Raw genomic sequence first — 27,590 nt, 5'->3', positions numbered from 1 at the left:
GATGAGGCATACGATTCAATCCAAAATCCCTCCACGATGTCTACCGGGAAACCTCCAATAAATGCTGGAATGTCGGTTTCGCCGATTGGGATGCGACCTTTGCCGATAACATTAACCATGATGCAAGGCTCGTTTGTCGGCTTCGAATTCGTTACTTTGAGAGAAGGGTACACTGCAGTGATGTTACGATGCTTGTTGAAAATGAGTAGAGAAGTGTCAATGATCTTACTAATTTCATCAACCTCGAATTTCTCCAATGTTCTTGACACTCCAGGAGTAATGTTTGGCCCATCAGATGTTTCTTTGTCCAAATCTGTCCACTCTAGCCCCACACCCATCTTTCCAAAGTCCTTTCGAGCAGATTTTTTCAACTCTTCTGATCTGCCGTTATTGCAACAGAACACGTACAGTTGAACGTACACCTGACCGCTTTTATCTTCGTATGGCAACACCCTCATACATTCCTTGTGATCAGCTTCAAACTGTTTGGTTTTTTCTATGATGTCATGATACTGTTGCTGTTGTTGTTGTTGCGCTTCTAGTAAAAATAAACACAAGGCTATGTAGCTAGGTCAACGTGTCTTTTATCTAATCAGGCTAGTTTTAGTCGCTTTTCGCTAGCATTACGTTTGCGGACATTTTAGTCATGAAAGTTAAAGCTTAAAACAAACTGTCTGGGTCAGATTTGTAAAATTTTCCTTTTTTTTCTACTCAGTTGGCAACCCAAGAAAGAGTAAGGAGAAAATTGTGGCGAAGTGACTTTAGTATGTGGTATCTGAACATAATAATTTACTAGCACAAATATAGTTCATGAAGAAACCTGTAAGTTTGAAATTTTGAGTACTGCAGTAAATGTAGAAACTGGAGTTGTTTCTCAGTGTATTTTTATACCACCATAAACAATTCTCTACGATGAGTTCGCGAATAGCAGCGAATATCCCAGCCTCTTCTCCCACTCGCATGTTTCTGCGAAAGGACGTTTGTGACCTGATGTTAGGCTGTGACAAAGTTTGATCGCTTTTCAACGTCGAAGTTCTTTTAAATGAATTGCGATGATTCATCATAGTACTTGCTCTATTGAATATAAGATTGTGCGAGATTTCATCGAGGCTCACTTTTATGCTATTCGTTAATGTTTGGCGCAGAATTTTTCCTTGGTGATTATCTTTTCCCTAAAATCAATCAAAGCAGGAGCGTTTTCTGCATCAACTAAAAAAACAAATTAGCAAATGAAAACATTAACTTTTGATCAACCGCGAGTTGTTCCCACGTCAACGCGCTACTTAAGCCTTTTAACAGTTTGACTCTATTAGTCCCCTTCAAATGCAGTAATCATACAAAATGGCAACCACTGTTGAACAAAGACCTTCAACATTTCCATGTCTTTCCTATTTATTTTTACATTTTCTACAGGGGGTACATCAAATATTTACATGTGGAAACAGACATCACAACACCATGATAATATCAAGTAATGGCAAAGTAACTCATCTAATCCTGATCACATTTACTGCTACAAATGAAGATGGTTTTCATTGGAGAAAAGAGATACAGACCTCAACAATTTTGACAATGGTGATGAAAAGCAGAAAATTATTAGAGCTTATAAGAAATCCACCTGCTGTTCACTGACTTTGGATGGGCTGCACCTCAAGCTGTGAATTTAGAGGTCCGCTAATGCCATGATGGTTTTAAAATTGACAAATTAATGATCCAGAGGTACCTATAGCGCACCTCTCCTTTTATAGCTAGCCTTTGTATAAAAGAAAGGTCACAAAAATTATGCTTGAAAATTTGAGCATGATGCTTTTGAGCCTCACCACATTGTGCTCAATTACTAATAAAGAAAAAAAGTTTTAAAGAGCCCCTCAACTTCCTACCAGGTAAAATTTGCTACGAAGCTTACCTAAGTTCAGAACACAACATTTCACTAGATCAAATTCCTATGGTGCATTAGTCAGAATACAGAGCTGCAACATCTAGTAAATTTTTTGGAAGGTATATGGTCATCATGCCAGCATTATGCTCAATGTTCTGCCTATAACATAATGCAAGAAATGTATGTCTATGACAAATCATACATCAAAATTAAGACTATACAACTTGAGCAAGGCATTGCACTAGAATTACATTACAAAGGCTCACTGCATATTAGAAAAGGCTGCAAAATGTTGCCAACTTCCACTTTAGTAGATTACTTGATTTTTTTCCACATCATTTCTTTAATTGTTAGGTATAATTTGTCTAAGTTTAAGGTATAATTTCCTTAATTGTTAGGTATAATTTGTCGTAGACAAATTATACATCAAATTAAGACAATACAAATTGAGCAAGGCATTGCACCAGAATTAGCTTACAAAAGCTCACTGCATATTGGAAAAGACTGCAAAATGTTGCAAACTTTTTTTGCTTATCAATGACTAAGTGAATAATTTCAAATGGCTTAAGTGCTGCCCATGTGTAAATTTTTCTAAGAAACATCATCTCAGAGAAGAACAGCTTGTTTTGGATCAGGAATCCCAGAATCCTGACCTTAAGTTTATAGTACTTTGAGGGAATAAAATTCCCATTCTACATGTATGAGCCTACATTGCCCCAATAGTTGACTGCGGGCTAATAAATCTAAAGTGCTCATTAGTTAACTGTCACTGAAGTATCAGTATCTGAAAAATTTATAATTAACAAGATCTCAAAAATAATGACTGTTAATGTTTGTTGTCCAATTTATTCACTGGTACTATGTAATTTTGTACCAATGTCGATCCTACACGACCAACTTTTCAAAGTGCAATATCAAACTTGTAAAAATCATACATCCTGATAACTGAAAAGTCCCTCCCAGGGGGGGTGGGGTACATGTTCCCTTGATCCCCTAACCCTCTTGGATTTTATCCCTTGTTCCCCATTAATAAAACCCATTGTTCCCAAAAATGTTTTCAGCTCATGTTCCCTTGATCCCGAAAATTTTTTCGCTGTTCCCTTGATCCCCAAAAATGTTTATCATTGTTCCCCATATTTGTTTTATATCTTAGGGGCTCAGAAAGTTAAATATATTATTGAAAGTAGATCAGTGTTCCCTTGTTCCCAAAAATCTACTCAAGAGTTCCCTTGTTCCCTGAAAATAATTTGAAAAATTAATATCCCTATTCCCTAAAAGTAAATGTTCCAGTTCCCTAGTTCCCTTGTTCCCTAAAACCCCGACGAGGGGCTCACTGAAGTGTAAAGAAGAACATGTCTCTTTGTCCTCTCCTTAATTGAATATAATTATAATAATAACACTCTCTGGGCCTGTTGGAACAACTCAGCTCTTCCCTCTCTTTACCATTAATCATGTTTCCTCTTTTAGAGTCAGATATATGTATGGTCAGATAATTAATGACACAAAACTTCCAAGAGGGAAAATTGGGAGGAGGTACTTTTAAACTAAGAGGCACACCATCTCAGCATGATTAATAGGAGCCTTAAGAAACTACATTCATTTTGTACAAAATGCTACTGATGAAAATTGAAGCCCAAGATAACACCTAATAATTTCCTTTTACCCCTTCCTGTTAAATGCTATGCTGGTTACATTGAAAGAGACAAGATCCCTATGATGGTTAACTGATTAAAAACAACAACAACAACCCACAAAAAGGGAAATACCACCATCCATATCTTTCAATCCAATATCATGGCTTCATGCCAACACGTTTTTTAAGAGAGCAAATCTGAGTGTCTCAACTGAAAACCTTCATGGGATGATGACAATGAGCCAAAGCAAACTCGTGCAAAACCATAATCATTAATGGAGAAAAAAAGGATGAGGACAGGCAAACTGAAGGGAAAACCAAGTGTACTTTTGATAGTGATCTTGGGTTAAGGTGCTAAACAACCAAGTACTGACAGCTGTCATTGCACTGAGCATCAAGTGTGATAATCAAGGTTGTAACTCTGGAATCCACCCTTGAGGAATAGATATTTTACCTTGAATTTCTTATATTATTTGCTAATATGGTGCCTATGATTCTGGGATAACTCTGGTAACTGCTCCCAACAGATTTAATTTTTCCAAATCAAATACACAGTACTAGAACCTCAATACTTTAAAATTTACAGGAAAACAAAATTGGTTAGAGTAAGCAGAGGTTTGAGGTTCTGGGCCTTGTGTTAAATTCAAATTATCCTGTCTATAATTAATAAGGAATAATGTTATTCTTTGCACTCTTTGATTCTTGCATACTCAAAGGTCATTAGGTAATTACATATATGTCTCCATAATGTTATCACATTTGTACAGCAAAAGCAATTACAGATTGAGATGTGTCAATCATCTACATTGAACATTTCTCAACCAACGTTATCAGTTAAAATTTCTAGTTCTCAAGGCAAATTTGCGCCAAATTTTTTGTTTGAATCAATTTCGAGTAAGATCATAGTAAGTGACTGCAGGGAAAGCAATGTCAAATCCAAGGGAAATCTGATCTTTTCAAGTTACCGGAAGGAGAGGGGTTGAAACTATCAGGTTGCACTGTATTAAAATTGTCCTTAATTTCGCTTGAAAATCAGCAAACAAGCATCATTGCTATCTGAGTATGATTTTACCCGAAAAGGAATTCAAAAGTCACATACTACTGATACGAAAGCTATATAACTTGCTACGATAGGATGCTTTCGGGAGCGGCTTAATATCTTGCGTTATCTTGCGCATGAGGAAATATTTAACTCTAGAGCACAAGTTTTCACTTTCGAAGGGCCCTGCATTAATAATTCATTATAATAATGACCATATGACTGCAACCGTTTGTTTCAGTGCTATATAGAAAGACAATTGAAGGCCTTTTCAGTTTGATATTAAGCTTCTTAATTCACAAAATTAATATCCAGATCATTTCTTATAAAACACTTCGAGGAATTCATAGTCATCAATAACCTGAGAGATTAAAAATCACACAGCACTTTTAAGTTTGGGCAGGGTTTTATATCCATAGAACGTACCACTTTTAAGAGTAAATTTTACCTTTGACTTGTTCCTCCTTACCTGCACCAGTATCCTGTTTTTCCGCTGTTCCATCGCCTCTCGGTTGCTCGCTCGTAACACGTGGTGCGATCTTTTGCTCTTTTGGGGGAATAATTTGACCGTTTGCCAGACGGTAACCACATTCCGGGCAGCATTTGAATCTAGGAAGCAAGTCTGTACTTCCACAGTTTGGGCACTCCATCGATTTAATCCACGGCTGCATCTCGTTATTTCGCGCTAGTCAACTCGAAGAGACAAACAGCCACTGAATGGTAGGACGTTCTTCGTGAAATTGCATTTAAATGAGCCTTGGGAATAGCAAACTCGTTTCTTGGAAATCAGGCGGAAATAGTGAGTCTCTATGCGACACCTGATTGGCTTCCAATCATGCATATGTCATGAAAGCATGGTAGTTAAAAAAGAATTTATTTAAGTGTGTAATTCATTCTTTTACTCTCCTGGGATCAATGTATTGTGTTGTATTGTAGTGTATCTATCGCGTAATCTGTATTCTTTACTTGCGTAACCCGTTTTGTAATTAACCTTTATCCAATAGTTTTCTTTCCTTTTTCTGTCACCTTGCACCTTGCGTCCACATATATTTAAGGAACTTAAGCAGATCACGACGGCGATGGCAATGAGGACGTGGAAAAACAAGAGATCTAATCGGTAGCAAAATGGCTCACCGCGTGCGTTTTAAAGCTTTGTACATTTCTTAGCCGTCCTTTGCAAAACAACAACGTGAAATCACAAAAATTTGTGTCGTCTGTGAACGGAAACCGCGACGGCAAATTATTTTAATTTCCATTTGGAACTCAACGTTAGGCTGATGTTGAGGTGTGGGGCCGTATGAGACGGTAAACACATGCGGCCATTTTCGAAATTCTAGTCAAAAGTAGGAATTCATATTTTAATCGACGTCTTCCCTGGCGTTGCCGTCCTGACTGCTTGAGGTCCCTAATTTAAGACTTTTAGGTGGTTACGATTGGAGAGGTTTAATTAGTTTTGAGCGAAGGGCGTTGGGGAATTGAAAGGAACAGAGACTCGTTCAAGATCAGAGCACATTCTCATCTCTGAAAAGTCAATCAGAAAACTGTTCTATTTCACGACAAATAATCCATTTGCCGGAGAAAGTATGTGCACAGAGTAGCTGTCAGACAGTAAGCTGACGAAGAATCGGGTGTGGAAGCGGAATAATGAATAATGAATAACGGCTTGAAAAAGAAAATGAATAAGGAATAACGCCTTAAAAAGAAAATGAATAATGAATAACTAACTAGGGTTTCATCGAGAATAAAGAATTATACCAAAAAAAGAATCGCGTAAAGAAGCGATAAAGATCACGCACTCGAAACTTGCAGTATTCGTCAAATCTTTGATGTCTTTGATGGTTTTTATGGAGTTTGACTAATGATCGTGGGTCGTGGGTCGTGGGTACAAGTCGTGGGTCGTGGGTGTGGGTGTGGGTGTGGGTGTGGGTAAAAGTCGTGGGTGTGGTCAATACTTAATAATAAAAATAACCATTTAAAATATTAAATATAATAATACATATATTTTATACAACCCTGTCATTCATTAAAGTGCTACTGAAACGTAATTTTCATATCCGAGATTTTTGCAATATTATAGAGATTGAACGTTATTTGCAAACGCTGTGTACTTTTTTCGGGCCAAAGCATAGCGGAAAGTACATCTTTAACCATTCGAAGTTGACCGGCTGAGATTAAATTGGCGGCCATCTTGGCGCGGCCAAAACAGCCCTGTGACGTCACTGGTTGTGTACTTCTGTGAAAGAAGGGTAAAAGCAAGGTGTGTGGCTTGCATGTTGGGAGGCCGAAAAACAGGATTTCGGGCAAAATGCCATCCTCGTCTTTTTCATCGGCGGCCACATCGGCATCTTGGCTATGTGCGAGAGGTTCGCCTGGATAGGGAGCAAAATTCCCGACTGATACCGAGAACGAATCTATACCAGTCTATTTAGTTAATCGGAAACTGACGAGATCCACAAGATTAGGATCGAAACCGCGGTCTTGCTTGACCATCTACAGAAAATGTCGAAAGACATTATAACGGTAGATGGGCTACTAAAGGCCCAGGGCCAAAGCAATGCCATTCAGAGAATGAAGAAAAAATGGAAGCCTCATACGACACCGCCACTGAAAATGATCTACTCGGCAAGTCTGAGGATAACGAACAAATCCCTCTGTACCAAATGCCTCGCAGAACATGCCTAGAGTCCCTACAATATAGGGCGAGGGCCAAAATAAGAGCAGACGAGGATTTAAAAAATGAGATAAAGCAAATCCTTAACAACGCGGAGCAAAAAACAGTAAAGGCGATCATGTGCTTCTATGAACGTGAAATCGGTCGTTTTAATACCGAAATAAAGAAAAGAAAACGAGCCAAAACGGCTGGAACACTGAACACTAAGAACTGTAGTACGATCGAATCAGCGCGCGTGACGCAAGCTGAAAGCAATCAAGACAACTTAACGATCGAGACAGTCAAAAAAATAGCTGTACATCTACAAAGGCGAACGATTCGAAAAAGACGCAATCCCTGATGTGCGTACTCAGTGCCACACATAAAGCAAATTCTCTTGAAAAACTGGCATTTAATAGAAACACAACCACTACTGAGCGAACTATACAAAAATCCGCCGCTCGTATCTTACAAAAGAGGGCGGTCGCTCAAAGAGATACTCGTGAGGGCTAAAATTTGAATAGGCTACTCTAAACACACGCTTGGGAGTCGTGTAGGCCTGTCAACCCCATTTTACGTCACCATCTTCCTCTTCGCTACTGGAGACAACTTCGCTTCGTTCAGAAGAAGATTCACTTGATAAAACTTCAATATCTGCCATCTCCTTCGCCCACGATTACAAACAGTGACTGAAATAAACCACGTTATCGGAGTGAACACAACCAGTGACGTCATCAATCCATTTCGCTTGGTACCAGGGCCCGGACATGGTTTTATGCAAAATTTTTGATTTGAACGGTTAAAAAAGGTATCTTTCGCTTCTTTTTAGCCAAAGCAAATTATCTCATGATGATCAGCATATTCAAAACTACAGGTTAGAGCAAATTTTTCAGATACGAAAATTTCGTTTCAGTAGCACTTTAATTTAACTGTTCTTTCTTCTAGTTATTTTATTTTGTTTATTCAATTTACCCTACTTTACGTCTATTTTTATCTGTTATCTCACTGTCAATGAAATTAGTTTCAGTTTCGCGACGCATTTCGAGATCTCGTTTGATAACGAAGGGAAGAGAGATAAATCTTGTAATTACACATTCTGTACACGTTTTTCGAGCTGTGCGGTCTGTGGTCTGCGGTCTGCCATCTGCGTTTTCGAGGTCTGTGTTAACGAGACACCTGAGTTGTTTTGTACGATTGTGCCAAAAATGATTTCATATAGTAGAAGTACTCTAACGTTAAAATTGCGACAGCGCTCGTGAATTCTATATTTGCGGCTAAAGTCAGGGGCCAAGGAACAGAAATTCCGAGATCTCGTCTGACAACATCAATGACAAAAGAATGATAGATAAATCTGGTAATTACACACTGTCTACACAAAGGAAAACTGATTGTGCAGAAGTCGACTGACTCAAAAGGCACACACATAACCTCTTTTAGACTGGTAACTCGACAGTGGAGGATCGTAAACGCGATATTAGCTGTGGTCACACTACAGGGTTTTGTCCTAGGGATACTTGACTTGTTGACAGTTTCCCTAGGGAAACTCAAATTTGCAAGTGTGACCAATTTTTCCCTAAGTAAATTACCTCGGGAAAGTTTTATCGTCTGGGGCTCGAAAACCGCAAGAGAACAAAAGAATGTCCTGTGGATTTCCCTTGACAACTACCCTAAAAAGCAGAAAAAGGGAAAAATCAAACCTTAGAGTAGCCCACCAATGGACACTCGTCGGCGATCGCGCTGGTGACAGATCCGGAATTATCGTGTTGTGAAACTAATTTAATGTAATTACAAGATTTATCTCTCTTCCCGTCGCGAAACTGAAACTAATTTCATTGACAGTGAGATAACAGACAAAAATAGACGTAAAGTAGGGTAAATGGAAAAAACAAAATAAAATAACTAGAAGAAAGAACAGTTAATTTAATGAATGACAGGGTTGTATAAAATTTATGTATTATTATATTTAATATTTTAAATGGTTATTTTTATTATTAAGTATTAACCACACCCACGACTTTTACCTACACCCACACCCACACCCACGACTTGTACCCACGACCCACGGCCTACGACCATTAGTCAAACTCGTTTTTATGACCTTTCGGTGCCTTCCAGTCTCAGATTACAGATCCTCCTTTGCCAGCCGATTGCATAACTTTTTCCTGATTTCGGTCCTGATTGGTGCGTGCTTTTTATGTTCGTTATGTCATCACTGTCTGGTTCGTCTCTTTGTGACTGTCTGCCTCGAGTGACGTGTCGGTGTGTTTTTAAAGTGTCGAAGAGTAATCGAACAGTTATAATCAACAAATGGAAAAAAAAAAAAAAAAAAAAAAAGGAGATAGATCGCGACAGACGGTAGGTTAAAGTCAAGTTTGATATCGTAATCTACATTCGGTTCATGTTTGTTGTTCACTACAGTTCATACGCTATCAAAATTGCATTATTAATTCCAGGTCACGTTCCCAATCCTGGTCGCCTGAAAGGTCAGAGCGAAGCTCAAAATGGTCGAAAAGATCGGAAAGGTGGGTCAATTTTAAGTGCTTAAATGTTGATTTATTATAGTTTTCTGTTTAGTGAATTGTTTTCACATGCTGCAGCCAATCTTAAAATGCGAAATGACTGACTTCCACCGAAGAACAAAACTGAGTTTCCTTCGTCTTGTATTTAATAACTATAACCCGCAAAATAACCATAACCCGCAAAATACCGTTTCGCAAATTACGATAAATAAGAATAGCGTCTATTGTGTTCTACCTCATTCTTCAAAGCTTCCCGACATATGTAAATAGGGAGTTTAAGCAAATCGCTACGGCTGGCGTTGCTACGGCTACCGGAAGTAAAATTGTCCAGAAACGAGTCATTGCGCATGTCAGTGGTTCCCATCCAGCCGTAGCGGGAAATCCTTCTACGCGAGTGGGAAGGTTTCGGCGTAGTCTGTGGTACGTGAACTTATCTCGCTTCTTTCTTCGCTTTCTACATTCTCCTGAGCAATTTTAACTATTGAAATACACTTAACATCTTTAAAAATAGCTTATCGGGAATATTTATCAAGCTTGCTGTCCCTTACCGAGTGAATCTGCCTTTATTTTTGCCGCCGGGTTTGTCGAAGGATCGAAGCAGTGTGCACATGGAGAACGCAGCGAACGCAAAGTGAAATGCGTAGGTAGAAAGTCTAACTTTTCCTTTTCAAACCTCAAAGACTACTTGAAATTCAAATAGCTGAAGCCAAGGAATGACGAGGATTATGAGGGACCGTGTAGAAACTTTGCTTTGGTGTTTATAAGCTCCAAACTGGCAATTTTACAACACGTAAGCTCAAATATTTTAATTCATTCATTCACTGTGCACAGGATCGCTTACAATTTTTTTTTCCAAACGTTGGAATCCCTCGTCCCTTTCAACGAAGTCATTTTGAGTTTTTAGACGTGCAATAAACTACCGCGAAGACGCTTAATTTATTGGTTTTACACTTCTCAGCCGTACTAGGTTTGTAGTTCGCGTTGCTTAAAGTTGAATTTTGGCGGGCTACGGCGACGTACTCTCCCCAAGCCTCGTCAACCACGATAGCCGTAGCAGCGCCAGCCGTAGTGATTTGCTTAAACTCCCTAATGACGGGTATTCTGAAGTTGCTAAATACACCAAAACATGTACCATTAATTAGCGCATCGAGGAACTGTCTGGCAAAGCACGTGCGAAAGCACGTGGGAAAGCACGTGTCTGGCAAAGCACTTGACGAATTTCAAGATGTCAATCCCACATTTCCGACAGAATTACTAACTACTTTCTTCCAACTTTCTTTTCTACCGGCGAAACATACACTATCGAATATATGTGACCCAGTAACTGCTGTAATTCACAATATATTGTAGAATATTACACTGCTAATAATAAGCAACTATTCTCCATTGAAAAAATTTTCCTTAAGCGAGACTCAATACATAAAGCTAAAGACGCTCTCTTAATTTCAAAAGGCAGAACACTTGTAACTCATGGTCTGAACATTCGAGAAGAAACATACTAATTATTCATTTTCGTATTAGTTTTCTTTCAATGTTTTTTTTATATTTTTTGTTACCAGTTAGTTTTATTTGTCTATCATTGCTATTTTTCTAAGTGGAGCCCCACGTATTCCCGTTGTTACGTAAAAATGTCACCTTTATTAAAAAAAAAAAAAAAAAATCACACCTGAAGAAGGCTGGTTTGGCAAGCCGAAATATAGTATAACTTTACATTTCTTCCTATGTTGTATCTATCTTTGCTTCAATATATGATTTTAACTTGATACACCGATCGGTTTACTAGTTTGATTTAAACATATGAAGTTCCTCAAAGCAATATTGAACAACTGATTTCTCATCTACATTTTTGTTGGCACATCTCTTTCAGTTCTCAACACCTGCGGTAACCCACCTAAATCGCACCTAAAGTCCCAGCAGCAGCGACCCCTTTGATGCCAATGCTTGCTCCCAAACGAAGGTAATCCCCCTGTTCTTGTTGCTCAATTGGCCTGGATGAGGCATACGATTCAATCCAAAATCCCTCCACGATGTCTACCGGGAAACCTCCAATAAATGCTGGAATGTCGGTTTCGCCGATTGGGATGCGACCTTTGCCGATAACATTAACCATGATGCAAGGCTCGTTTGTCGGCTTCGAATTCGTTACTTTGAGAGAAGGGTACACTGCAGTGATGTTACGATGCTTGTTGAAAATGAGTAGAGAAGTGTCAATGATCTTACTAATTTCATCAACCTCGAATTTCTCCAATGTTCTTGACACTCCAGGGGTAATGTTTGGCCCATCAGATGTTTCTTTGTCCAAATCTGTCCACTCTAGCCCCACACCCATCTTTCCAAAGTCCTTTCGAGCAGATTTTTTCAACTCTTCTGATCTGCCGTTATTGCAACAGAACACGTACAGTTGAACGTACACCTGACCGCTTTTATCTTCGTATGGCAACACCCTCATACATTCCTTGTGATCAGCTTCAAACTGTTTGGTTTTTTCTATGATGTCATGATACTGTTGCTGTTGTTGTTGTTGCGCTTCTAGTAAAAATAAACACAAGGCTATGTAGCTAGGTCAACGTGTCTTTTATCTAATCAGGCTAGTTTTAGTCGCTTTTCGCTAGCATTACGTTTGCGGACATTTTAGTCATGAAAGTTAAAGCTTAAAACAAACTGTCTGGGTCAGATTTGTAAAATTTTCCTTTTTTTTTTCTACTCAGTTGGCAACCCAAGAAAGAGTAAGGAGAAAATTGTGGCGAAGTGACTTTAGTATGTGGTATCTGAACATAATAATTTACTAGCACAAATATAGTTCATGAAGAAACCTGTAAGTTTGAAATTTTGAGTACTGCAGTAAATGTAGAAACTGGAGTTGTTTCTCAGTGTATTTTTATACCACCATAAACAATTCTCTACGATGAGTTCGCGAATAGCAGCGAATATCCCAGCCTCTTCTCCCACTCGCATGTTTCTGCGAAAGGACGTTTGTGACCTGATGTTAGGCTGTGACAAAGTTTGATCGCTTTTCAACGTCGAGGTTCTTTTAAATGAATTGCGATGATTCATCATAGTACTTGCTCTATTGAATATAAGATTGTGCGAGATTTCATCGAGGCTCACTTTTATGCTATTCTTTAATGTTTGGCGCAGAATTTTTCCTTGGTGATTATCTTTTCCCTAAAATCAATCAAAGCAGGAGCGTTTTCTGCATCAACTAAAAAAACAAATTAGCAAATGAAAACATTAACTTTTGTATCATTTTGTATCAGATGGGCAGCCGTTACCATTTTCAAGACTTTACTACTGCGCAATTCATTTTTGTTGCAAAGATTACGTAAAAATTAACAGGAATTCCATTTTTTTTAAATTATGAATTTTGAAACGTACAAACTAACGAAATACATATGCACATTGATTTTGAGTTACCTTCACTCTTCTTAGATGCGCCTTTAGTCAGTTCACTTTCGGCCGGTTGAACGTCCTGTTGGCCAACCAGTTTCTCTGCCTCTGAAATATTACCAGATTTCTCATGTAATGCATGATATTGTTCACGCAGTTTGATTTTCAAGCATTCTTGCAGAAGGACTGAAATATTTCTACCGGTTTAAACTATATGTGAATAAGTTTGTATATGTATTACTCAACAGACACACGACAACATACAATCTATTTGTTTCATGCATTAAACAAGCATTTATTCTGCGGGTTGAATAGCTTTTTCAGTCGTAAATTGTTTCTTTTTATCATATTAACCTGATGATAAATCAGCATTATTTTGTGTCCAGATGGGTAGTCGTGCACATTTTTCAAAACTTAATTATTGAGCAATTCTTTCTTCATTGCAAAGATTACGTAAACATTAACAGCAATTCTATTTTTTTTTAATTTTAAATTTCTAAAACTAACAAACTAACAAAATTCAGAAGGAAATTGATTTTGAGTTACCTTCACTTTCCTTAGATGCGCTTTCAGTCAGTTCCCTTTCGGATTGAATGCCACTCGTCATTGTCTTCGAGAACACTTAACCTAGTGGTGCGTAATAATCAGTAATTGGTTGACAACTATAATAAACTAATTTTATGCCTTTTCTCCCTTATAAATTATATGAACAACCCAAATATGCTGCCTTGCCTGAGCTATGTTTACTGGGAAAAATTATAACCAATCAACAATTGGAGTAAATGGCTATGGGCAAAATCTCATAGCCGCATTTATTTAAAATTACTGTTCAATCAAATCCTTGATACAAAGTTTGGCCCAGTAAAGGTGAGGGCACTGAAAACGCCAAAGCATGTGACCGCACACATGCCGCCCCACCCCAGGCAAGCGCAGCACAGAAGCAAGAGCCGCCCATGAAAGCTAATGCTCGGAATCACAATAGTCAACCATTATGCTGTTGAATAGACTATCTGAAGGTAAGCGAGTAAGTGCCCACCCCAAGCAAGGGCCACCCATGCGAGCTACTGCCCTGGATCAACATTAGGATAAGAAAAGACAAGTATAATGAGACTTAGACCTAAGGCAAGAGCCGCCCATGCTAGCTAATGCCCCAGATCAACAGTGGGATACTAAACTATATGTGGAATAAGGCTCAAACGCCTCACTTAACGTCCTCGGTGTATTTGAGACAATGCCGACCCCAGGCAAGAGCCGCCCATGCTAGCTAATGCCCCAGATCAACAGTAGGATACTAAACAAAATATGTGAAAGAAGGCTTAAACGCCTCACTTAACTTCTTCGATGCATTTGACACAATGCCAACCCAAGGCAAGAGCTGCCCATGCTAGCTAATGCCCCATATCAACAATGGATAGTCCTGTGTTAATGGACAATTTACATGAACCTGCCTTACTCAAGTAAGAAGAAAGAATATTTTGGGCTACACCAAAAGTAAGAACCACCCCTACTACCTAATACTGCAGGTGGAACAAAATAGTAAACTGAGGCAATTGCACCCGCTGGATGGTGAGAAAATAACAGCTTTAAGAGCAAAGATTAGGTGTTCTAATATACTTAAGAAATGCATTAGATTTCCATCGCCCTAAGAGGCGGATTTGAGCATCGGATAACCCCTTATCTGCAGCATGAGAAGCAGCGCCAATTCGAAAACTATGTCCCTTGTAGACTGAGGGGGACAAACCACAAAACTGTACGGCAGATGACAACTGATTGGAAAAATGAGACCGAGAAACTGGAGCCCCATCCACTGTAATGAAGAGAGCACCCGGTCGGGTCCCTCGCATTGCTAAATACTTGGCCAAAAGCTCCACAGGGCAGGATTGTGGCTGACGAGACACCAAAATGGAAAAAGGGGGAGCATTGTAACTATGTTTAAAATTACCGAAAGTAATCTTGAAAGCATTCAAATCCCTTGAAGAGCTGAGCAGCTTACTAACATGCGAAATTTGTAAGGGAGAAGTATCACTCCACCCACTAGTTGAAGTCATTTCACCAATTCGTAAAAAGGCAAAGAATGCTAGTGAACACATTGCCTGAAATTGACAAATTTGATAAGGAGAACCAACCAAAGAAGGTGCCACAGAAATTAATTTAGCTAAAATGGGCAATGTAATGGGAAGACGACTGTCAAGGCGAAAGCCAACTTTGTGAAAACCTTTAAGCATCTGAGCAACATAAAAAACTTTAGAGGGATCTGAAAAGCCCTTTAGCTTATGGCAGTAACTCAAACATGACACATAGGTCATCACAGTGGATGGAGCATACTGTGAACGAAACAAATAAGCAATAAATAAGGCCAAAATGGAAGGTGAAATAGGCAATTCTTGAAAAGGGTAATGAAAGGTAGAAACAAAAAATTGGTGGAAAAGCTTCCAAGCACGCTGATAAGTTGGTATGGATGAGGGCTGAAGACTGGAGCGAAGTAAAAAGGAAGCTATTGAAGCCAACTCAGTGGCTGCAGATGAGGAGGTATGACCGTAGGAGCTTTGTGCATGTAAGCTGGTGCCAGTTGTTTGAAAATCTGCAACTGTAACCGAGAAAGAGAATCAGCCAGCTTATTCTGTAAGCCTGGGACATGCTTAGCTTTAAAACATATATTGTAATTAAGACAAACTAGGACCAGCTTACGCACAAAGAACAGTAAGTCCTTATCACGACAAGTCTGTTTGTTAATAACATGGACCAATGCTTCATTGTCGGTAAAAAACAAAACACGCTGATTCTTAATAGTATGTCCCCAGAGCTGGAGACTTAGGACAATGGGATAAAATTCAAGAAATGCTATGTTGCAATGACGCCAGCTCGCGGGCCATTCCCCATAGCACCAATGCCCGCCAAAAACTGCCCCAAAGCCTATGGCACCGGATGCATCGGTATACAATTTGAGATGGTGTGAATTAGCCCAATCAACTGAGAGAAAAAAGGAGCGACCTTTAAAACCCGACAGAAATTGCTGCCAGACTTTAAGATCTGCTTTAACTTCCTGAGTCAACCTGATAAGGAAATGAGGACGCCGAAGACCGATTGTCAAATCAATAAGACGACGCAGAAATGCACGACCAGGAACAACTACTGTACAGGCAAAGTTCAATAAACCTGTCAACGACTGTATCTCTTGTAAGGTAACCTTGCGACGCCTGAGAAAACCGGAAATTAGGTCCTGACATTTTACTAGCTTATCAGGAGGCAGCCGAGCCTCCATAAGGACCGAGTCTAATTCAATACCTGCGAATGAAATTGTTGATGAAGGGCCAATTGTTTTTTCCGGCGCCATAGGGATGCCCAGATGTTGGCAGAGCATTAAGAATAAATCAAGTTGTTGTTTACACAAATCAGGAGAGGGGGAGACAATGAGAAAATCATCCAGCAGGTGCAAAATGTGATCGATATGCAATTTCTTTTGGGCAATCCATTCTATGGCAGAAGAAAAAATTTCAAATGTTTTGCAAGAGCTTGAACACCCCATCGGCATACAGCGGTCATAATAATAAAATCCTCTCCAACAAATCCCCAAAAGGTTGTAATCTTGGGGTTGAATAGGAATGATTCGAAAAGCATTCTTAATATCTGTTTTGGCCATAAAACAGCCGTGGCCAACAGTTCTAATGATATGAATGGCATCTTCCACCGTAGCATAGGATACGCTAGTAAATTCTGAAGAAATGCCATCATTCAATGATGAACCTTGAGGGAAAGAAAGGTGGTGAATCATACGGAATTCACCCTCTGTCATTTTAGGAACCAAACCCAGTGGAGATATACGAAAATGGGGAAAAGGTGGAGAGGAATAAGGGCCTGCAATGCGATGAGCGGCAATTTCTTTATCTAGTTTGGCATCAACTGCCTCAGGATATTGGATTGCAGAAAGTAGGTTTTTAGCACATGTAGAGTCTCGCGGTCCTTCATAGTACAAGGGAAAGCCATAATTAAAACCATTGGATAAAAGCTCTACTACGGAAGGGACATACCCAGAAAGAAAAAATTGCAAACGATCACTGTGGACGGGTGTTGGAAGCTCCCGAGGAAGTAGGTTTGGGAGTGATCCGGCTGCTAGGGGTGTTATGGCTGCGTTGCTTGGACAATTTGGAAGCGTGTCCTTTGCTAAAGGCACGAAAATTACAATTTATAGCCCGATGTGGACCATCACATTTAGCACATGAGTGCTTAAAGGAGCATCCTGAGCAATAACCCCCTTTATGAAACTTGAAACAATAACCCCGAGGGATATCAAAGTTCTTAGCAAGGCTGGTTGCTGGAATGGATTTTCTGGCATTAGTCTGAGACTTCAACCACAATTCCCAATGTACAGAGCCCCAGGGAAGAGAGGTGGCCTCAGACTGGCGCAAAAAACGGAAGTTTTCATCATAATAACGCCAATTATGCCCCCTAGCAGCCAGATCTTGAATAGTAGCCCCATACTTCATGAGCCCGGGAGCCTCATGGGGATACTGTGCAGTAAAAATACCCACAAAAACATGAAAAGCTTGGAGCCAAACATCTATTGACGTAATACGTTTAGCTTTGTTTGCTGGCTCAAGAGCTAACGATGGGGAAGAGCCTTCCTGGGAGGGTTGGAGTGTGATGCGAAATTTGTCCTCAAAAGCTGGATGAACAAGAAGGGAGCAAAAATCAACAAATTCATTTTGAAGAATTCGGCTCCGAATCTTAGCTGGGATCCGTGCATCGATTGGTAGGTTAAAAAACGTTGGGACAAGGCTCTAGAACATCGGTGAGATATTGGTTGAGGATCGTTGCCGCCGTGTTGAAGAACGGCGCTCGAACACGAGGTATCACCTCGCAAATACCGATGACTCGTACAGAGTACGATTGGAGCAGCAATTGAACCAAATCATCGATCCCTGAACCGACGACCTCGGGACGGTTAGCACCAAGATCATTAGTGCCTATTTCAAGAATGATGACGTCGGGTTTTAGGGCAGAAACAACACCAAGGTCGTAAAGGCGAAGTTTCTTCACAGTACGACCGCCCACGCCATGCAAGTGAATCACGGCGTCGCCCAAAAGACTAAAATGCTCGGCAGCACGGGCATCAAAATTGGATCGAAGGTCTGAACTCAGCCTTCGAACAAACGAATGGCCTAAAATAAGAACTGTGGGAGGTGAGCTAGCCATAAAACCAAAGAAAGAAAGTCGAAACGAAGAAAGCTGTGAATTCGACCAAGCACATGTGCAAGCAAAATGTAAGAAATAGACCAAACCACAGAAAGCTCGGGACTTCTAAAGACAAATCGTCAAAGAGGAAACTGTTTTAAGGGATAAAATTAATAAAACTCACCTCGAATGAAAAACCACGATGAAAAGCCAAGTCCTTAATCACCATCAAGATGGAACGGAGTGACGCTCACATGGGAGCCTGGTCACTTGGCAAGCACAAGTATCCTAAAGGGTATTGGGTATAATCCAAATAAATGCCACCCCAAGTCCCAGGCCCCCAAAGGAAATAAAAAGTTCACAACGGGGAGAAGAAGCATAAAAATTCTATTTGCAAGAAAATATTTCCTTTAGATAAAAATCCAGTTTCTTCTCAATTCAGCTTGTTTTTCGCCCTGAGTTTAACTCAGTGTTTGTATTGTAATTTGGCTGAAGGACATGAGTTTAGAGATAATTAATTTTGTCCTTCTTTCTATAGACTACGAGTGGTGCCTTAGTGAAAAAAATGGCTCTTAGCGCGCCGCGGGGAACTCTTGCAGTGACGCCGATGCGGCGCAGAAGCTCCATAAGTGAGGCGCTCGAAACGTAGCATGTTCCCACGTTGCCATGTTCCCACCAATAACGTAGCTCCATTTTCTGCCTTTAAAAGCACACACAACCCACAATTCCTCTATTCGCTCCGACGAAGGGCTAACGCTCGAAACGTCAGCTTTTGTAATCGTTACGGTGGCCAATTTACCACTTCAACTTTGTTGATATATCCAAATTATTTCGTTACTCCCACCGACGCAGCCCCAAACAGTTTCTTTCGAAACTATCAGCCTTTATTCAACCGAGAAAAGAGACGATGAAAAATTGAAATCAGTAGAGTACTTTCGCTCGATAGAATATTTCGCTCATTCGATGGATTGAGTCTGTGAATCAAGTTTAGCACTAACAAAACAGCCAAGAAGAGGTATGAACAGAACTCAAGTTAATCGAGGCGGCTAATTAACCCGATCGCAAAAGCGAGAGTCGTCACCGATTCACATACTTGAAATAACTGAGACACCCAGGTAATGGACTGTCTCGAACTTGCGCACCAAACACAGTTATGTTATTTTCAATTCAGCTAATTTGCCGCTGTCAGATTAACTTCATATTATAATTTTAGTTTTGAATTACTCATCAATATTCCTATATATTCCCATATGTTTACCAAGTCCATCGCAAATATTATAATTTTGGCCTTACTCCACTCTGATTTGCAATTTAAAAACAATCTTAAATTAGCCATTTACTCTTAGTGCCACGTAGTGTGAGAAGGATAGTGGAGATTCTGCCAATACTGTGCTCTCTTCTTTTTTGGACAGTTGTTGTGAGGTTCGAAAAGTGATAGCTATGCTGTGTATAAAATTATTTTACCATATCTGTAGCCTACATTTTGATGCTTATCGTTCACGTGTAAGATTTCTATAATTTGATGAATGGTTTGTATGTATCAACCTTACTCATTTACGTACAGGATGAACGACCTCAAACCCAAAATAGAAACAGCAATCTCAAAGAAGAATAGAGAATATTGTGGTAAAGTACTTTTGACGGAATGTTGATCTTTTACAGAGGTGGAAAGATCGTAAAATTGTCATTCGTTGTAGTCGAAAGATTTCGAAAGAATCTTGCCAAAACCATGAAATCAATAGATATTTATCCAACTATCCATTATAGCTCCTTTGGCTCAGTGGGTATCATGTCTGAAAATACACCATCTTCCGCGGTTACTTGGGACAGTCTAAATTTTGTGAGGGAATAAGGTGAAGGAGGCGGCAACGTTTCGAATTGAGCTTCTGTCACCTCGCTACCCTGCTGGCAGAGGCGTTTATTTGTTAACTTCCCCGACGGTCCACGCAAAAATAAAGTCCTCTGCGCTCGGTATGTTAAATCTTCTTCGAGCATGCGCGGCCTGTTGCTTAGAAACAAATTAGTTCCCAGTAGTACTCGGCCAACTTTCAGCAGCCATGTTCGGTGCGAAGGTAGTTCACCAAAGGAACAAGTAGCTAATAAATCAACGATTTACCGTTGCCAGTAGGTAAAGAAACGAATGTATCTCGACCAGATATGAAACTTTCGACGGCTCTAAATTGCTATGAGGTTAAGTCGTAGCTTGAAGGTAAAAACCTCTTCGAAACACTGACAATACTTTCCCGAAGAACATTGAAAGACGCCATAACCGTGATTGTGGGCTCACACTTGGTCTTGCTATATAGCTAAATAGGATGCGTGCGCATAAAGACGTGTTTAACACAGGTTCTGACCGGTTTTTGCGAATCAGATTATCCACAAACTTGGATAATTCCCAGGCGCAAGCTCGAAGAAGATTTAATAGGCCGAGCGCAGAGGACTTTATTTTTACTTGGACCGTAGGGGAAGTTAACAAATAAACGCCTCTGTCAGCAGGGTATCACCTCGCTTGCATTGATTAAAATTACTGTGATCAGGTGTTATACATAAATAACGTATTTAGTTAAATGAGTTGAAGAATGCTCCAGTTAACATGGAAGGAAAACAACGCAGGAGACTTAATGAAATACTACGAAATAGTTTCCTGATACCTCTGAGAACAGCTATCTCAAAAAAAAAGCAATATGGAACTGAGTGGGTTAAGGTATTCTTAACGGAATGTTGCTTTCTGCATTAAAAAATATTCATTCAATGGAACTGAAATATCTCGATGGAATCTTTCCAGTACAATGATATCAATAGATATTTATCCAACTATCCTTTGTATCTCATCTGGCTCAGTTGTTATCATGGTTGAAAATACATCATCCTTCACGATTACTCAAGAAAGTCTAACTTTTGTAAGGGAACGTGAAGGAAGCGTCAACGTTTCGAATTGAGCTGCTGTCGCGTCGCTCGAGACGACTAGTATTACTGTGATCATGAGAAACTAGTCAGGTGAAAGACCTGATATGTAAAAGCGCTGAAAGCTGTTTCCCTGTACGGCATGAGCAAGGGAAAGAAACCTGCGTTGGTGGGAATTAACACACTCCTAAGTCACAGAATCCGATTTTAGTTTCTTTGGTACAGAGACAAGTTGGGTCGTAGTTCAAATATACAAAGAGCTAAGACTTTGAGCTTTCGACAGTCAGTTGTACTTGAGGCTGGAAATCATGGCACCAAGTTCTCGCTAAGTTACGAACAGTTCATCCCTCTCAAATAAGATAGGAGACGCCAAATGGGTATCGGTAGCGTACTTTCGCTTGATAATTTTCTCTTCCTTCGACGGATTACGCATCTTAACCAAGTTTGAAAATAAGGCGGTTTAAATAAACTTTGCCATAGCCGGGAATAAACGATTACACAACCAAGAAGAGGTCTAAAAAAGACTTACTAAGCTGATGGAAGAAACGAGAGTCTTCTTGCACATAGTCTCCCTCGCAGCCGTTTTTAGTCTCGTCACGTAACGGTCCTCTCTACAAGAGGGAGGAGTGTTGCGTGACGAGTCTAAAAACGGCTGCGAGGGAGACTATCATGCACAGAAATGATACCTTAAAATTGAAACAAGGCACCCAGGAAAAGGTCAGCTGCCGCGTTCAAAACAGTTTTTCTTCATGTAGTTTACAGTCCTAAATGTAAATCAATACGGTGTCTGTTTCACTTTCAATTGAAATACTACACAGTTTGGATGGAACTCCTTGTTACGGCTTATTAAAGTGGAAAGTTACATCGCAAGCAATATCAAAGCCTACCTTATAGTCGGGGTACAGCCTAGCTAATAGAATGACAATGACATTCACAGATTTATATCCGAACTGTACTTGCTAGCAAGCCTACACAGTTGACTCAGGTACCCTGATAATCAATGTCTTCCGAAAGTTTCAGCAAGGTATTCCTTCAAGTGTCTGCCTAACTTGTAATTCTCAGTCTATTCTTTTCTAAGCATCTCACAATGCTTTACGCATTTGGGGGTAACCAGAAGTGTTTTCATCTGGCTCGGGTTACAGCACACAAACATGGGAAAAACGATTTCTGTTGCGCCCCTGGTTGCTCTAGCAGAAGAAAAACATGAAAGAAGTCTGTAGAAAGAAAAACTTTCTTTCCATGGACTACGAGCAGTCCCTCGGTGAATAAAAAAATTTCTGTCAGCGCGCGGCGGGGAACTCTTGCAGTGACGCCGATGCGGCGCAGGAGCTCCATGAGTAAGGCGCTCGAAAAGTAGCACTGAGAACATCGCGAAGAGTAGCAAGATTACAACGGAAGGGTGATTAAAAAAACTTGACTCCAAACTCCTGGCGAACAGTTGTGAACAGGTCGTGTTTTAATCAGATATAACTCATGATGACGTGGACTAGTATTACTGTGATCATAAGAAACTACTCAGGTGAAAGACCTGGTATGCAAAAACGCTAAAAGTTGTTTCCCGGTACGGCAAGAGCAAGGGAAAGAAACCTGCGGAGTAATGTTGTCAGGTTCCATCGCATGCATTAACGTTTGTGGGTCACAGAATCCGATTCTAGATTCTCTGGCACGAAAACAAGTTGGGTAGTAATTTAAATATACAAAGAACTAAGACTTTGAGCTTTCGACAATCAGTTGTACTTCAATTGTTACTATACTATATCTATATCTTTATATTTATATAATTACACGTATACTTACATAAATACACGTATATTTGTATGTTTGTTTGTGTAGTGTCTGACCCTACCAATAATTCAGAGAGATCTGCAAATGGTGGAAATAAACAAATATTGTTATTGTTATTGTTGAAGCGGGTGGAAATTATGGCACCAAGTTCTTGCTAACTTACGACGATGAAAATAAAGTGATGCTCCAGAAAGAACCAGATAAACACTACTGCATGTACGCCAGGTATCATTTTCAAGATAGCAAAATTCGAAAAGAGTGGTAGCATAATTTTAGCATAAAAAAGTTCCTTTGGGTCTCCATAGCAACTGCCAACAAACATCATGCATAATGATTTCGAACTAAAAGATTACTTAAGAATATGGGATAAGCAATCAGAGAAACATGCGCTTAAACTTGTAGTTTAAAGATGACAGTGAATCATGTCTTTGCTTCTTAAAACGCGAGACAAAGGTTTTTTTTTTTCAATCAACTCAAGCCTCTCGGTTAGCTCAATGGATAGAGCGCTGGACTGTTTTGCGGGAGGTCGAGGGTTCGGGCCCCGGCCGGACCAACACTCAAGGTCTTAAAAAATAATTGAGAAGAATATGCTACCCTTCTATAACATCAAGAAATGGTTAGATATTCTAGTCTTCTCGGATAGGGACGAATAAATGGAGGTCCCGTCTCCTGCAGGGCTAGAGGCAGGAGACGTTAATTTCCCACGCACGAGATTACTGTGTGATGGATGTCCTCCCCTGGGGTGGGATGGGTGAGTAACAGGACCCCCGTTGATACCAGTGTTTACTACACTGAAGGGGCTATCCTGTATAAAAAAATAAAAAATAAAGATGTCTACACTCTTCGAGAGCATTTAAGTTAGCGGTGCGTAATATTTAGTTATTGGTTGACAACGACAATAATTGTTTTGTCTGGATAAAAATCCAGTTTCTTCGCAATTCAGCTTGTTTTTCGCCTTGGGCTAAACTCAATGCATGTATTGTAATTTGGCTGAAGGACATCAATTTGGAGATCACTTCAGTTCTCATTTCTTTAGACTGCGAACAGTCCCTTCTTTTCGGCGACGTCCGTCGTGCGAGTCAAATAATTCAGTGAAAAAAATTGCTTTTAGCGCGCCGCGGGGAGCTCTAAAATATGACTCAAAACTCCAGGCAGACAGTTGTGCACATTTCGTGTTTTGATCAGATATAACTCATGATTACTGCAATAAGTATTCATAACAGAAGGGTTAATCAGATAGAATGCATTTCTTTTCATAAAACATAAGGTCAGCAGAGGAAACTTAATTATGTTTTCAGTTTCATAAACCGAGGGCGCTAAAGATCTGCTCCATAGTGAACATGGAAGGCAAACATCACGCGAGACTATATGAAATACTATGAAATAAAGTTTCCTAATACCGTTATTTACAGTAATCTCAGAGAACAATAAAGAATAGTGGGGTAAAGTACTTTTCAAGGAATGCTTCTCTTTTACAGAGGTATAAAGATCGCAAAATTTTCATCCAGCGTATTCGAAAGATTTTGAAAGAAGTTTGGCAAGACAATGATATCAATAGATATTTATCCAACTATCATTTATATCTCATCTGGCTCAGTCGCTATCATCTCTGAAAATACACCAGCTTCCATGGTTACTTAGAACATTCTAAATTTCGTAAGGGAAAAAGGTGAAGGAGATGGTAACGTTTCGAACTGAGCTTCTGTGGCGTCTCTTGCATTGATCAAATGCGAGACATAAATTAAGTATTTAGTTCAATGAACTGAGGACGCTAAACATTTGCTCTAGTTAACATGAAAGGAATAAATTGCAAGAGACTTTATGAAGTACTATGAAATAAAGTTCCTAATACCTTTAAGAACAGCTATCTCCAAAAACAACATGGAATAGTGGGGTAAGGTATCCTTAACGAAATGTTCCTTTTAACAATCATTTATGGAAATAAGATCATAAAATATTCATTTAGTGGAATTGAAAGATTTCGATGGAATCTTTTTAATACAATAGAATCGATAGATATTTATCCAGCTATCCTTTCTTTCTCATCTAGCTCAATCGCTATCATCTCTGAAAATACACCATCTTCCACGATTACTCGGGACTGTTTAAATTTTGTTAGCGAAGAAGGTGAAGGAGGCGGTAACGTTTCGAATAGCGCTTTATACTATTACTAAAAATAGATTTTGTTACGTGATAACCTATGAGACCCCCCGCACAGACTCAGACAAACGTTGCGACCAGCTTAAGGAAATGTATGAGCGAGAGCTGTAAAATTAAAACAAAACGACGGAAAATTTCGTCAAAAAATGACTTGGCGTTCTAAAAGGAAGCGGCATGGTTGGTACCAAACACTGTTGTTGGGGTGAGTGTAAGACAGACTCAAGATATGCAGATAAATGGCCAAAATTACTCAAAGAGTGAAAGGAATCAGGGAAGAAAGTATTCATTCCTTTCCCAAAACCTTCGCGAGACATGGCAAAGTGCAAGCGTTGGCTAGTGGCTTGTTCGCGTGAGTTTTTTACGGAGAAAAAGAAACACTTAAGTTATATTTGTCCTCTTCACTGGCCCGGCGAAAAAGGTCTAACAGCCGAATTTCCCGATCCACTGAAGACAAATCTAAGACCAGCGCAAGTAAGTTGAGCACATGCTCCTAAGAGGAAAGCACCGAAAGAAAGAGAAAATTCAGCGTTAAAGAAACAGAAATTATTCAATGACAACTGCATGAACATTAACTACATAAACTACATGAACTGGCATTTAATAGAAACACAACCAGTATTGAGCGAAATACACAAAAATCCGCCGTTCGTATCTTACAAAAGAGGGCGATCGCTCAAAGACATACTCGTGAGGGCCAAACTTTGAATGAGCTATTCTACACACGCGCTGGGGAGTCGTGTAGGCCTGTCAACCCCCTTTTTACATTGTTTACATCAGAATTTTCTTGAAAAACTTAGGCAGTAAACCATTTTCCATGATCGATTGCCGGATCAAGGGTGCGATAATTCCCGCATCTCACACAGTCTGTACAAGATCTTCTTGTTTACCGCTTAATTTTAAGCCCCTACATTTTACCCACCGTTTTAGCTGGTCTACAGTGTATTCTTCCGGTTCTCTTTCAAATTTGGAGCCAGGAACGCCGTCCTCTTCGGTCAGAACTGTAAGAGAATAAGCGAACTACTCGCCATTTCCCTTGTAGCTCTCAAAGAAGTGGAGTTTGTTTGTCTGAGTCACGCGGGGGTCTAAAATTTCATGACGTCATTAGTATAAAGCGCTATTGAGCTTCTGTCGTGTCGCTTGCATTGATTAGAATTACTGTGATCCGGTGTTAAACATGAATTGCGTATTTGAGCTTCTGTCACGTCGCTAGCATCGACTAATATTATTGTGATTATGAGAAACTATTCTGGGGGACGACCTGATAGGCAAAAAGGCTAAACTAAAAGTTGTTTCCCGGTACGGCATGAGCAAGGGAAAAAACGCTGCGTTTAATTTTGTTAGGTTCCATCGCATGCACTCAACGTTGGTGGAAATGAATACACTCCTAAGTCACAGAATTCGATTCTAGTTTCTCTGGCACCAGGACAAGTTGGGTGGTAATTTAAATATACAAAGAAGTAAGACTGCGCTTTCGACAATCAGTTGTACTTGAGGCTGGAAATCATGGCCGGGCACCAAGTTCTTGCTAAATTACAAGCAGTTCATTCCTCCCAACTGAGATAAGAGTCGATGAAAATAAATTAGTAGCGTACTTTCCCTCGATGATATTTTGCTTATTCGATGGATTATGCATCTCACCCAAGTTTAAAACGAAGATGGAGTTTAAATGAACGCTGCTATCGCTGGTAAGAGACGATTACACAACCAAAAAGAGGTCTAAACAAGACTTATTAACCCGATCGCGAAGACGAGAGTTTTCATGCACGTAAATGACACCTTAAACTTGAAATAAGGCACCCAGGAAAACGTCAGTTGCCGCATTCAAGGCATTTTTTCTTCATATTAAGATGCAGTTTACAGTCCTAAACGTAAATAAATGCGGTGTCTCTTTTTAACTTTCAACTGAAATGCTACATAATTTGGACGGAACTCCTTGTTACGAACAGCTTTGTAAAGTAGGAAGCTACATCGCAAGCAAATTCATGATGCACCTAAAGCTTACCTTATAGTCGGCGTACAGTTTAAAGGAATCACAATGACGTTCACAGATTTATATCCGAACTATATTTTTCCAGCAAGCCTAAACAGTAGACTTGGATACCCTGATAATCAATATGTCCCTGAATTTCCGCAAGACGCTACTTCAAGCGTTCGTCTGATTTACATCCCACAATGCTTCACGCATGAGGGGGGGGGGTGGAGGTAACCAGAAGTGTTACCGTCTGGCACGGGTTATAATGCAGCGCACAAAAATGGAAACAGGAGAAAAACAAGAGGAAAATGAGAGATTTACAGCCTCCACTCAAGAAATAAACGCGAGCCGAATGACGAGTGATTTACAAACTTTTCTCGTGTTCTCCCAACATCCTGCGCAAGTTATTTTGCCGCTAAACTGACGGGAAGTGCAGTCTATTGCTAAAATGAAATTTAAACTCAAATTGAAACAGAGCGCTGTATATTCT

General features: G+C 39.8%; 3 protein-coding genes across 8 annotated transcripts; all 3 read right to left on the bottom strand.

Moving 5' to 3' along the window:
• Positions 1 to 9,501: 9,501 nt before the first annotated feature.
• On the bottom strand, positions 9,502 to 26,467 carry LOC148733133 (uncharacterized). 6 transcript variants are annotated; one of them, XM_088756499.1, is made up of 5 exons: positions 26,048 to 26,467; positions 22,981 to 23,046; positions 13,654 to 13,734; positions 13,135 to 13,215; positions 9,502 to 12,270 (listed from the first exon to the last, which is right to left on the bottom strand). In XM_088756499.1, the coding sequence occupies exons 3-5, from the start codon at positions 13,712 to 13,714 to the stop codon at positions 11,612 to 11,614; spliced, it is 801 nt and encodes a 266-aa protein (XP_088612625.1). In that variant the 5' UTR covers positions 13,715 to 13,734; positions 22,981 to 23,046; positions 26,048 to 26,467; the 3' UTR covers positions 9,502 to 11,611. The 6 variants fall into 6 exon arrangements, with proteins under 6 accessions (XP_088612625.1, XP_088612626.1, XP_088612628.1 ...); XM_088756500.1 differs by lacking the exon at positions 22,981 to 23,046; XM_088756502.1 differs by lacking the exon at positions 26,048 to 26,467 and having other exon boundaries at positions 22,981 to 23,281.
• On the bottom strand, positions 13,769 to 15,513 carry LOC148733135 (uncharacterized). The gene has a single exon (XM_088756505.1). It carries the CDS (start codon positions 15,411 to 15,413, stop codon positions 14,691 to 14,693), a length of 723 nt encoding a protein of 240 aa, XP_088612631.1. The 5' UTR covers positions 15,414 to 15,513; the 3' UTR covers positions 13,769 to 14,690.
• Positions 15,480 to 18,470, bottom strand: LOC148733134 (uncharacterized). Its single transcript, XM_088756496.1, has one exon. It carries the CDS (start codon positions 16,898 to 16,900, stop codon positions 15,602 to 15,604), a length of 1,299 nt encoding a protein of 432 aa, XP_088612622.1. The 5' UTR covers positions 16,901 to 18,470; the 3' UTR covers positions 15,480 to 15,601.
• Positions 26,468 to 27,590: the final 1,123 nt, after the last annotated feature.

This window comes from Stylophora pistillata, chromosome 4 (assembly GCF_964205215.1).
Source record: "Stylophora pistillata chromosome 4, jaStyPist1.2, whole genome shotgun sequence".
NCBI lineage: Eukaryota > Metazoa > Cnidaria > Anthozoa > Scleractinia > Pocilloporidae > Stylophora > Stylophora pistillata.
This window is presented reverse-complemented; position numbering and strand designations above follow the sequence as displayed.